We start from the raw sequence: 13,482 nt of genomic DNA, 5'->3' as shown, positions 1-13,482 counted from the left end.
TCAGTCTTTTTGACTTTTTAACCCTGAACCGGAAGTGACGCCTACTCACCCCCAACTCAGAAGTTGCACACACAGTGTGGTGAGGAGTTAAATCAAAGAAAGTTTCATATCAGGCAGCTATATTGGATCGTTTTATTCTAAAAATGGATTGCATCCAGACTACATTTATGTGAAACTTGTTTGCTCATAAACAATAACTTCTGATACTTCTGCTTTTACCACCACATGTTCACAAGACACAATAAACAGACCTGAGCTATGGGAAAGACAGATACTTCTCTTTAGGAACTGGTGGAGACCAAAACAGAGCTATAAATATGACTTAGATGGCAACATGTGGGCTTGTTTCAACTGTAGACATCGTTGACATAAGAGATACTATGAAGTATCATCATAAAGTATGGATACTAATTCATCTCAGCCAACGTGTCAGCTGATGCACAGACCTGTCTGGCACATGAGCTTCTGCTCAGTTTGATCTCCACCATCTCATTTATCAGTTATTGAAAATCTATCAGCAGGCTACGCTCTGTGATTCACTGAACTGAAGTGATGGATGGTGTTGAAAAAGCAATTTTAAAGTCATGAATCAGAAAAATACATCAAAAGGTGCATCTCATGACAAACACCAATGTGTGTCAGTACTGTAAAAATATCGACATAGTAAAGCCTGTGTTTGGTGCAGGAACATCACTAAGACCAGGTTCCCTTTTAAGTACTGTCAGGGAGCAATTCAAGGTGGCATAGATGTGAGAACAACGGCAACAACTTCTGTGGATAGAGGGACAACAAAGTGTCAGGTGGACAGATTGCCGCGAGGACAGGGGGGTAAGTGGAGGTCAGCCAAGGCAGTCGAGCAGCTGGATACCCGGCATGGCATGGCCAGCATGAAGGAGAGTTGAAAGCTGGTGCAGGCAAAGGTGCACGCTTCAGTGGAGGAATTGCAAACAAGTAGAACAGTGGCAATTTTACAAAAGGGGGCATTACATGGGATTAGGCAATAGTGCAACGGAGTGTCACCTGGCAGGACATCTGGAAATGGGACCCCTAGACATCTGTGATGATCATAAGTTGCAGTGAGGAAGTAGAAACACGTGATCCCAAGACTGGGACCGTTGAACACTTCCTGAGTAGATGCTCAAAAGCACTGGAGGCACGACTGGGTGCTGAGACCATCAATGAGAGCAGATACATCTACCTGACAACCAGGATGTTTGTCAGTGGATGATAACTCAAGAAGAGGTCTGTTGTGTTACTTCTCACGCAACAAGACCAAAAATCCAGGTCACGTCATTCAATCCGTGTCAAGACCAGATATCGCATTGGTATCCACAGCTATGAGACAGCTCATCTTACTGGAGCTAACCGCGACCTGGGGGGCAGAGTACCAGGTGTCTGTGAAGGACTGATGCAGAAATAAGTGGACGCCGCTGTGCGTGCCAGCGCAGGTGAGCTGTCATTGCTTTCAGCAAGGCATGAGCAACTCTGGGATCACGGGTACAAGAAGGAGGGGAGTCATCAACAACAATGAGGAGGAGGCAGGGAGAGAGCTTCTAGATGGCTCTGGCTGACAAAGGGTGACTGGTGGTAACACTAACCCTAACCCACGACTCAAGGATACAATGCTGATGATGTGTTCAAGTATGTTCAGAAGATATGTTCAACTGACACAAAAATGTATCTGTTCATAAAATATAGTAAATATCACTGTTATATATGTAATTGTTATTCAGAAAAGAATTATACAGCATGAGGAATCGTAAAAATGGGAATGAACGCTATTCTTGAGTAGTTAGGTCTTTAGGTATTATCTCGAGCTGTGTAGCAGTGTGATTTTTTTATTATGAAATCACTGAAATAGTTTTTATAGTAATTTAACATTTGAGAGAGTAGCCATTTTGTTCTAGTAGTAGTTCTATGTTAACCATCTTCTAATAATATCCCCATATGCTTACACTGCCTATTGTAAACACAGACTGGCTGCTTGTCTCAATGTGACAGGCAGCTTTTGTTGACACAGCTCATTGACAGCTTCTCAAAGATGGTGAAAGCCACTCACGGCTCCTCTGTTTGTTCTTGCGATCACTGATAGACCCATTCAGCAGCAACCTCCAAGTCCCCACGAGCCGCTGTGCAAAGCGCCGCTAACAGATGGTTAGCGCATGTGTTTGTGTACATACAGCACATATGTAGGTCAGGTACGCCACACTCTCTGGTTGCCATGGGAACTGGGTATCAAACATGACTGCAATCTCTCGGAGAAATCGACTTGTGGCCAAGCTCCTGAAACCTCTCGGCCCCCCGCCCCCCTCTCTCTCCGTTAACCCTTTCGGATTATCCCGCAGATTATGTGAGAATATTCGAGGGAGAAAGTTGACTAAACAAGCTCTGGCAGCCTGTGATCGTTTTCTCCTCTTGTGGAAGATGAAACATCACTTTAGATCAATAATCCAACACGCATCTGGCGATCCAGACGCACACTGGTGTTGCTTTTGTTGCCATTAACCTAAATGTGCTGTAAAAAAAAAAAAAAGAAAAAAAAAAAAAATGATTCTAATCCCCACAGTCTGATCTGGAATATCATCTCCACCTCATACTTGGTGCCCGTCTCTAATCCGTTCACGAGTGCCTGTACGGGACCTTGCTCATTGACAGGCAACACAAAGGGATTCTCCCTGCCTGTCTCTGTCTGTCTCACTTCATCACGCACCGACTTCGTCCACACACACAAATGTGCACTCTGTATGGTGAGAGCATGTGATTGGATGCAGTGAGCTGGTGATGCATGTTGAATGCTAATGAGCTTCTTTGGGTGCTTTCTTGAAAAAAGAGAGAAGCTGTAGAAAGCTTCCTCTGTGCCTGCAAGACAGAGTGGAAGGAACAGAGAAAGAGAGGGAGAGAGAAAGAGGGGGGAGATAAAACAGACCTGCCCACATTATTCATCAATGTCAAACCCTGCCCTCACCTCCTGGTTAGCCCAAAGCACGTACACGCACAATCCCATATCGATATGCATAGGCGGGAGCACTTCTCCACACTCCAAACGAACTAGTCTCTCTGCGATGCGTCCCTTTCTTGTCACATATTTAATTGTCTTCATGCCTCTGAGAACCGCAGCGTACAGACACTCCAGTTAATATGGCCTCCGTCTCCACCGCATTATCCTTTGCCTTCCTGCTGTGGATATGTACACAAGCCTGCTTTGTCCTCATGGTGTCCCAGTTTTTATGTCTGTCCAGGCTAATGAGGTGAAAAATTAGCTTGAGGCGCATCAAAGAAGCTTTTTAGGGTCAGCAGCATGCAAAGCAGTTTTTGGTGTGAGACAGCTGGGGATAAAACATTGTGAAATTATATGCAGGATGAATCAATGCAGCTTTCAAAAAGCCCACCAGCAATCATCGGCAGGGTTATTGTGAATCTGGGATGGTCCCTTAGGTGAGCCTCAGGTCAGAAATAGATCCTTTAAAGGATAAGACTGACACCAACATTTTTTTGTCAATAAAAATGAATAAAACTAAACAGAATTGCAAGTATTAAAAGTATTTCCAAGTCAAGTTGTCCAAAAACCGTTGAAAACACTCAAACTTGTACATTTAAATTTTCATCCATGTTAATTTTTGCGACAGATAGTAAACCTAAAACACAATTTGTGAAGCAATCATGACACATACAATGTGTGATATATGTGCACCTTTTTTTTTTATACGACAAGTGCGACCTTTTGTATTTTGCTGAATTGGGTACATGTGTTTGTGCCATGTTTTTTTTTTCTTGCTTTTAATGGCAACTGAGTGAGATATAATTCTACTCACACACATGGCATTGTATGGCTATCTTTGTGAGGACATTCATTGACATAATGCATTCCCTAGCCCTTAACCCTAACCATAACCTAATTGTAACCTTTATCTTAAAACCAAGTCTTGATCCTCAAACAGCCTTGTAACAAAGTTGAGCCAAAATGTCCTCACTTTGCGCAAATGTCCTCACTCCGATGGTGTACAACTCCTGGTCCTCAGAAGGATAGCTGTACAAGAGCACACACACATACACATTAAACACTAAATGTGTATTAATCCTCTGCTGAAAGTAGTCCCTGAAAATGCTCCAGTTCAACCTCTCTAACATTTTCTAAAAACTAGAGCACCCAGTTATCTCAGCCTTTTGAAAAGTAAGACTACATATATCAGACTGATTTGTACCAGTTTATATATTCATGCTTCTTGAACTTCATTGATGGAATACTATGGTATTCTTTGATGTAAAAGGACACTTGACAAGATAGACGAGACTTTTACGACTGACAGGGACCAATTACTGCTATTGTGATTTATTTGACAGAAATGAGAGAAATAGAAAAGAATGCCTGATTTGTCCTCTATATGTAATTCTATATGTGGAATTCTTCAACATATAAGGTCATTATATAGTTATAAATCTATAGCTTCAAACAGAGATGTCTGCTTCTCTTGAACGTTTGAGTCACTACCTGCTCAACACAACTCCACTGTCTGTTAATAAATCCTGATAAGCTCAGGTTCTACAGAGTTTTATATAGAGAAAACCCACTGTAAAGTGTCTTAAAATGACAACAGCAGTTTTTATTCTCTATTTGCATTTGACACATGGAAAAGTCAAAGTTCCCCTCAAGTCAGTCAATGGGCATCCAAGCAGAACTCCCTGCTACAGTGTGAGCGGAAACACTGCGGTGCAGTATGCCTTGCTTTGAGCTGTAGGTGGTCTTCCATGTGGAGTGTGGGGCAGGATGCTCCACGGTTTTATTTGACCGAGCTTGCTCTGGCGTTTAATCTGCCTAGAAGTCAGTCCCAAACTCCCAGTGGGTGAAAATATTCACAACATGCTGCTGCCGCTGCTACGGAAATTCGTCTGATGATTGAGTCAGGGACGATGCCAGCTGCCTTCTCTTCCAATAAAATGACTCAACGCTCACATCCAGTCGCTGTCACAGTCTTCACCGTGATCAAAAAAAGTGACACGACAGCACATTAGTCTGAGATAAAAAAAGAAAAAGGACAAAGTGCAGCACGCTGTATTTTGCTGAGTTGGATGCATATTTACACGGCTGGCATGCAAATTTGGAATGACTTGATTATAAGTGACAAATAATTTGGGCCAAAGTTTATAAAGGGAACCAGCAACAGCTGAGATAGGCCAGAAAATTTATTTAATGTATGATAAACAGGCATTATAAAGCTGTTAATTAATAGTCTGTCAGCTGAGGTTGAGGTCAACTCACCTTCCCCTCAGTTACTTTTAAGTATTAAATGAAACTCCAGTTGACTTTGTAATGACTCTTTTGTCTAGATGAGATTAAATCTTTGTGTTAATTAAGTTCATCCCCTATACTGCACATCACAACACACCTCCTTTCCGTATTATCTGCAGGGAAGAGTATTTTCCACCGCAAGCAGGGGCCGGCAATGAATCAGATGCAATGTCATCTAAGTAGTGAGTCATCAAAACAAACAAGCCAACTGAATTAGATGTATCTTGTAGAGGGACTCTTGACTCTTGAAAAACGAGCAGCGTTTAGACAGAAATTCAATTCTCTGCAGAGTCACGCACACACCTCATCATTAACATTTCAACTGACCTTTTTCTGTGTCAAAATATGCCCAGCCTCGTCAAACGGCAGCACACACACGCACCATCAAACACCACACATGCACAAGAAAAATCTGAATTACAGTCAGCTATAAACAGCTTCCCTGCAGGCAACCGCGGTTATTAATGGCCTTTCTGCTTATTTTTCCCAGCTGACAGTTTCATTTTATCCTCAAGTGCATCACCTCAAAAACACTACCATGCTTATAGGGCCATCTTGTGGTTCTAAGAGGCATTAAAGTCACACAACCTATCACACACAAATGTCAGAGTTTTCATTCATTCATTCATTGTTGAATTTTTCCTTGTTATTGTGTTTCTGCCTTTCTATTTTTCAAATTCCGTGGTGTATATTACACTTTCTGCTGCTGTAACGGGTGAATTTCCCCGTTGTGGGATAAATAAAGTATAATCTAATCTAATCTAATCTAATTCATCTTCTGTAACCTTGTCCTGTGAGGGGTCGCGGGGGGCTGGAGCCTATCTAAGCTGTCATCGGGCAACAGGTGGGCTACACCCTGGACAGATCTATCGCAGGGCTAACACAGAGAGACAGACAACCATTCACACTCACATGCACACCTACAGCCAATGTAGAATCACCAGTTAACCAAACGAGCATGTCTGTTTTAAAAAAGCCTGGGGCAGCCGCAGAGGATTATAAGAACTATCGGCCCATCTCTAACCTCCCGTTTATTGCAAAGCTCCTGGAGCGCACAGTTGCCAGCCAGCTCCAACAGTACCTCACATGCCATGGCCTCTGGGAAAAGTTTCAGTCTGGCTTCAGGGCCATGCACAGTACTGAGACTGCCCTGGTTAAGGTTGTCAATGACCTGCTATTAGCTGCTGACTCAGGCCATGTCAGCATTCTCATTCTCCTTGACCTCACAGCTGCTTTTGATACTGTTTGCCACAACCTCCTACTCACTCGGTTAGAGACCTTGCTCGGTGTCACTGGTGTTCCATTGGCCTGGTTTAAGTCATACCTCACTGACAGAGAACAGTTTGTCTCAATTGGGAATTTCAGATCTCCAAATTCACCCCTCTCACATGGTGTCCCCCAGGGCTCTGTCCTTGGCCCCCTGCTGTTTTTAATCTACGTCCTTCCCCTGGGCCACATAATACAACATCATGGGCTCAATTTTCACTGTTACACAGATGACACCCAGATTTACATTCACACCAAGCCCGCTCACATACTATCATCATCCAATCTGGTCAACTGTCTAAATGCCATTAACAACTGGATGACTCAAAATTTCCTCAAACTCAACCAAGATAAGACTGAAGCTATTCTCATTTCCACCCCTAACATTCTAAAAAAACTTGAACATCTGCAGCTATCTATCCCCGGCTATTTCACTACAACCTCTGCTGAAGTTAGGAATCTGGGCGTAATCCTTGATCCTACTCTCTCATTTGAGTCACATATCAAAAGCATCACCAGGGTGTCTTTCTTCCACCTCAAAAGCATCTCCAAACTCCGGCCCTCCCTTAACGCATCTACAGCAGAAACCCTCATACATGCCTTCATCACATCTAGGCTCGACTACTGCAATGCTCTACTGTGCGACATCCCGGCTAAAACCCTAAACAGGCTGCAGTATGTCCAAAACTCCGCTGCAAGGCTACTCACCCGCACCAGGTCCTGGGATCACATTACTCCCATCCTCCAGCACCTGCATTGGCTTCCTGTCCACTACCGCATTCAATACAAAATCCTTCTCTTAGTCTACAAATCCCTACACAATCTGGCCCCATCTTACCTATCAGATCTCCTTACCCCATACTTGCAATCCCGCACCCTCCGCTCTACAGACGCATGTCTTTTAACAGTCCCCACAACGCGTCTTCGCTCCATGGGTGACAGGGCCTTCAGTGTGGCAGGTCCTAAACTGTGGAATGACCTGCCACTCGTGATGCGCCAAAATACATGTATGTCCACTTTTAAAACTCAATTAAAAACATATCTTTTTAGCTTAGCTTACCTGTCAGCCCCCTGATCTCTACTTACACCGCCTCTTTTATTTTATTTATTTTCCCTGTTTTTATCTGTCCTCGCTTTGTGCTCAGTGTACTGTTGTGTGTGTCTGGGGGTGTTTTTGTGTCTGGGGGTGTTTTGTGTTTTGTGTTCCTTGCCTATACCTACTTTGTACAGTGTCCTTGGGTACCTTGAAAGGCGCTTCTTTAAATAAAATGTATTATTATTATTATTATTTTGGACAGTGGGAGGAAGCTGGAGAACCTGGAGAGAACCCATGCAGACACAGGGAAAACCTGCAAACTCCCCCCTGCAAAAGGCCCCAGTCGGCCTGGATTTGAACCTGGAACCTTCTTGCTGCGAGGCATCAATGCTAACTACCATTCTACTGTGCCGCCCCCTTGTGAAAGGTCATTTCTAATGTGTGACAAACTTTATCTTCTACTAATTCCACTTCCTCTTAGTAAGTACATATCATAATCTTATGTTGCCTTTTTCTTGCATTAAATCAACTTCCTTCTCACTTCTTTTCTCAGTTCCTAAATAGTGTGCACTATAGAGTGAAGATGAGCCTTTGCGGTTTCAGTGTGAAATGATTCATAGAAATAAAAAAAATCCCCTTTATATAACTGTTATGGTCGGCATAATCTCTTTAAACCTGAACCATCATCTGTTTATTTAAACCAAAGTCAAGTTATGAACCTAAATGTAGCACAGGCTCCAACAATGAAGCAACAACAAAATTCTATGATGACAGAAATGCAAGAGGGTGCAGAGTTTAATGTTACAACGTCAACGTTATCTGCGTCTTGCTTGGGTTTGGGAGGCAGACTGATTTAAGATCTGGCATTAAACTTTCCTTTTTGACAAAGTTTATATTGAGCGATGGCTCAGGTGTCCTTCAGCCATCCCTTGGTTATGCTGTTGTAGGTGTGGCCTGCTAGAGGACCTCCCATGATGCCCAGCGTTCATTCATTCATTGCATTTCTCCATCTCTACCAAACTGCAGAGTTCTCCACTCTGCTTATGATGACTCCTCTTCTTATGTTTTAGCCTTCTCGCCAATAACAGAAATGACTGTTGTACTGGCATCTAACCACTGAGCTTCAGACATGTTCTGATTATATTATTCACTTTAGGCCTATGTCACTCATCACCCACCTATACGTATCATCGTGTTTGCACTATTTGTATTAATATGCTGACTTAATTTGTTTTATTTTAATACTCTACTCCCTCTGTTTATTCTGCTTCCTTCCTGTCTCTCTATTCAGCCAGTCTCAGGCTGAAGCCCCCCAATATTGATGCTACATAAATAAATAAAACTGAAGTGAACAATTTCATTAAAAACAACAAACCAGGTTCACATTTAAATCAAGCTAAATGCAACTGAATTATTAATACGCACACTCTGAGCATTATGACAAACAGCAGACTTTTTACACTTTCATCAGAATGTAAACTCCCTGATCACAGAATATGACTTCCGCAGAGAGCAGAAATGAAACTTTCATGTACAATGGTGACCCTGGACCGAGTTTTTACAGCTGACGTTAAACGGTTCCACCTTATACGTGAAGGCAGCACGCCAGATGAATCTAACCAGAAGTCTGGTTGAGGAGTGAAGCTAAAAGTTTTCCGGTGATGACTCATTGAAAACATTTGTTACACATTCTTCTAGTTCTCTGGAGAAGCATAAATCACGGGTACTCAAGATACTATCCCTCTTCCAAAAAAAATGTGTTAGAAGCAACCAGCGTATAAACGCTTATGTCTCTGTTTAGATAACTTTGTTGAAAGTGTCCTCATGAAATCATAATGATGTTGTCAAGCTGTTGAATTATTGCACATAATCCTGTTTCTAGTATAACGGTTAAAACCAGAATTTTAGGATTCAACCATGACTGGGTTTATATTAAAATAGCGCTACCCCCAAAAGTATGGTAACAGGAGAGTGAAAAGTATGTTTGTCCAACTTTTATTGTATTTTATTGTATTTTAATTCATATTTTAATTGACAAAGGATGAAGGTTGGCTTTAATTTTTCTCATTATTTTCAGTTCAGTTCAATCCCATTACTTAATCTGAGGTGGAGGCCTCATTTACAATGTAGCCAAGCCAAGATAACAATAAAATTACAATGGATCGCAATTTAAATGTTCAAATTAAAGCTGCAAACACATTATTTTCTCGTAATACACCCTGAATGTCATTGTATTACACTCTCATGGCGCCACACTTTTGAAACAAATTAGCAAATTTGCAACTATCTGACACGCTGTTAACCTGGGGCTTGTGTGGCCCCTGGAGGTTAGGGCCCTCCCCATGTCTGGGGTCTTTTTTGGCCCAGCTGGTGATCGGGCCTCTCATTCATCTCCCATTAAGCGATGATATTTCCCTGTCAAAGACAAACCGGGGTTTTATTGCTGTAAACTGTGCAATTAGCATTTAGTCCACTGAAGCTTTAAGAATTAATTCAAGTTTTAAGAAAAACTCATGAAAGACAAGCTAAAAAATAACCTGTGCTCAAAGCTGCTGGTGCGGAGGCTATAACCTGGTGCTGGGCGGGACTTCGGCTTTCATTGCAGTCTTAAACTTCGACTCCCCCAGTTCACAAAGTGGGGTCAGGGGCCCCCTTCAAGTCCGTGAAGGCGTCTTGAGATGGTGGCTGAACGCTGCAAGCAATTCGCACATTTTTACAGTGAAGATACACAGTGGTGGACACAGGGATAAGGTTCCCCCTCCGCCTTTTTATTCCACCAGCGTTGCGTTTCCCTGCGTGTACTGCTGTTTTGTGTTCAGCTGTGGATGTCTGAATGGTGTACTCAGGCCAGAGGAAAAAAAGAGAGAGAGGGAAGAGAGAGAGAGAGAGAGAGAGAGAGAGAGAGCTTCCCTGGCAGGCATCAACCCCCTCAGTCAGTCTGACCGCCCACAGTCCGGGGGGAGAAAGTGCTGCTTTGTGAATGACGGGAGCGGCGGAGGGAGGACAGAAAACAAACTTTACCAATCATATCTGCGACGGCTTTGGATTTTACGCGCAGCTGAGAAGTTTGCACAGCGCTGCAAGCGGATACCTGGCTGACGACCGCCGAGGAAAAACAGTAAGTCGCGACGCATTTTAGGAACTTGTGTGGCACTGATAGAAAGCAGATTGACATCCTTTTTTTTTTTTTTTTTTTTTTTTTTTTCGACGGAAAGATGCATGCATAGCAGTCTGACCGTGACTGGAATAACTGTCGTGAGATGGGAGATAATTCCGGCCCAGAATTTTAACTCCATGCAAGCGTCTGTCTTGCAAACCAGCGTCGCCTCTTTAAGACGCATTTCATTGCCGGTGAAGATTTAGAGGGAGGTGAATTTAGGGGATTTGCGAATTGCATCGTGTGTTTAACTAAATCTCGGAACAATCGCATCCATCATTTGCCCATGCAGCCATTAAAAACTTCCCTTTGATTCGCATCCGGAGCGTTTCACCGTTTCATGCAAAGTTTCCATTTGCTTGCCAGTGGGTTTCGCAACATTTCATGACTCATGCAGAAGACGTGCATTCCCAATGTCACTATGAACAAAAAATAGACGCATAGAAGACTCATTCATGATTTTATGAGGTTTCTCTGGCCTACAAGTGCTTCTAATACATAATTGAATCAGTCATTATCTTTGTTCCTGTGATTAAAATCACAGCGTTACATATTAATTCTTGCTGCTTTAATTCACTGAGGAATGCAACTGGTGGCCTTTTTTTTTTTTTTGCAGAAGCTGTCCTGCTGTGGAGGCATTTCAGAGCTGTAAATCATGGTGGTCAGTTTGGCTTGTGTTGCCTGTCTCTGGCTGGTGGTGGTTGTTAATGGTGACCCCTGTCTCATCATCAGTGAAATTAATGCTGACAACCCACGACTGGACACCACTGAGTTTGTGGAGCTGTATCACACCAGTGGACAGCGGGCTTCACTGGAGGGCTACACCCTTGTGTTCTATAATGGGAATGGGAATATAGCCTACAAAGTGCTAGATCTTAAAGGTCAAAGCACAGATGACAGGGGTTTCTTCCTTGTGGGCTCGGTGGACATGATGCCCAAACCGGCCATCCTCCTGCCTCCAAACACAGTCCAGAACGGCCCAGACGCCATCGTCCTCTACCACACGTCGGCAGCTCGCTACAGCGAAAAGATGAATGTCACTGCCGTCGGGCTGGTGGACGCTATCGTCTACATGACTCGCCGCACCGGAGGCGCAGAGTTCCTAGCGGAGACACTGACCCCTGGAGAACCGGCCTTCGTTGAGGATGAAACCACGCTTGAAGGGGATGAGTCAATTGAGAGGTGCCTGCTGTCTGAAGATCGGTGGGGCTTTCAGGTGTCCTCACCCTCCCCAGGTCAGCGAAACAACTGCACCCCGCCTGCTGCCGCAGCAACTATGCCCGTCATCACTGAGCTGAAGCTGGGTGGAGGGCAGGTGGATGGGTTTGTGGAGCTGACAGAGGCTTCGGCTGCAGGACCTCTAGTGCTGGTAGTGTGGGATGGGAAGACAGACCGGGTGAGTGTCGCTGTGGACGTGGATGTGGACAGCTCCCGGAATGGATTGATCTCTGTGACCATAGAGAAGAGCTACATGAAAGGTCAGTGTGGATGATGCTCACGCTCTAAGATGATCACTGTACGATAGCTAGATTTCTTGGGCCTTTAGATTTCATTGCGCTATGATCAGTTTCGATTCATTCTTGGACTCATTTGAGTGTAAAGTCTTTATTCCTGTTTCTTCTCAGGAGATGAGTCTGGGGCGGTGGCCATTTACAACGGCAGAGCTACAGATTTCCCCATACGCAGTCAGCTGAGCCAGATACAACCAATAGATGCATTTGTGTTTGCTGGGCCCGGAAACAAGCCTAGTGCCAACCTGACCGAGACCCTCATCCCCGGAAGGCAGCCATACCAGCTTAGCAACAGGCAAGGCATTTTAAAAGTTAAATCAATCAACCTGACTAAATTTAAATTAATTTGTAATAGACAGAAAGTGTCTCTGGTCGTGTCGGGAGTGTTAGTAATGTGGATATTTTTGGTGCCATAGTTTTGAGTGTTGTGCAACACATGACTCGATCGGGGGAGAGTGTCAGCTTGTGACCACTGTTCCTCTTTGCTTTTTCTCTCTGTGTTAGGGGTGTGTCATCACAGTAGAGCAGCAGTCAGAAGTACCATTTTCCTCACACTGACTTGAAGACGCTTATTATGTACTATTTGGACTCAAATGTCACCACAGAGTTTAACTGAATCCTCTCTCTTAAATAGATTTATAGACATTTTAGCCAAGTGTGCAATGGTGCTGTGTGCAAAATGCTAATGGGATATAATATCCTCACAATGGCAATGCTAACATGGTAAAGATAAGAAAGAAGAGTTGCTGTGTAGTTGGTTGCACCAACAATAAGTAAAAAAACAACACTAAGCCTTTGTCGATGGACAGAGTTGGGATGTAATTATAGACGAGAGGACCGATTTATAGAAGAGTAGACCGCACTAATGAGAGGTCTTCTCACCACTGAGGAGTGTTGGCTGTTCATCTGCCAGTGTGTCCAGAGAGTCACTTGTGTCACTTCAGCATGTAGGCTTAGGTTAGCTTGTGACACAAAGACAGAACATTTGTGCTTCATTGTGTCTAACATTAACGACCCGTAGCACGATGACAGTTGCACAGATGCTACAGCACATGTTGGAAGAACAGGACAGTAGCAGAGAGCCAGTGTGACTGAAATTCATAGCTTCCCCCAACCTATGTTATATACTACCGCTACTTTCACTTGGTGATCGAGCTGGAATGACTGGGTTAAGGTACAACGTTGCTAGGAGTCTCAGTAAAGTGAATCCCTGTAGAACACCAGT

At 43.6% G+C, this 13,482-nt stretch overlaps 1 protein-coding gene across 1 annotated transcript; it reads left to right on the top strand.

Moving 5' to 3' along the window:
• Window positions 1–10,539: 10,539 nt before the first annotated feature.
• Window positions 10,540–12,705, top strand: LOC311504925 (uncharacterized protein). Its single transcript, XM_084568267.1, has 3 exons — window positions 10,540–10,707; window positions 11,363–12,224; window positions 12,372–12,705. The coding sequence occupies exons 2-3, from the start codon at window positions 11,402–11,404 to the stop codon at window positions 12,671–12,673; spliced, it is 1,125 nt and encodes a 374-aa protein (XP_084424393.1). The 5' UTR covers window positions 10,540–10,707; window positions 11,363–11,401; the 3' UTR covers window positions 12,674–12,705.
• The last annotated feature ends 777 nt before the right edge of the window (window positions 12,706–13,482 follow it).

Source organism: Chelon labrosus, assembly GCF_963514085.1.
Source record: "Chelon labrosus genome assembly, chromosome: 19".
In the NCBI taxonomy this organism is placed as follows: domain Eukaryota; kingdom Metazoa; phylum Chordata; class Actinopteri; order Mugiliformes; family Mugilidae; genus Chelon; species Chelon labrosus.
This window is presented reverse-complemented; position numbering and strand designations above follow the sequence as displayed.

Coding starts and splice junctions, on each gene's coding strand:
- LOC311504925 (XM_084568267.1), top strand. CDS start 11,402: ATGGTGGTCAGTTTGGCTTGTGTTGCCTGTCTCTGGCTGGTGGTGGTT. Junction 12,225..12,371: donor AGAGAAGAGCTACATGAAAG/GTCAGTGTGGAT, acceptor GTTTCTTCTCAG/GAGATGAGTCTGGGGCGGTG.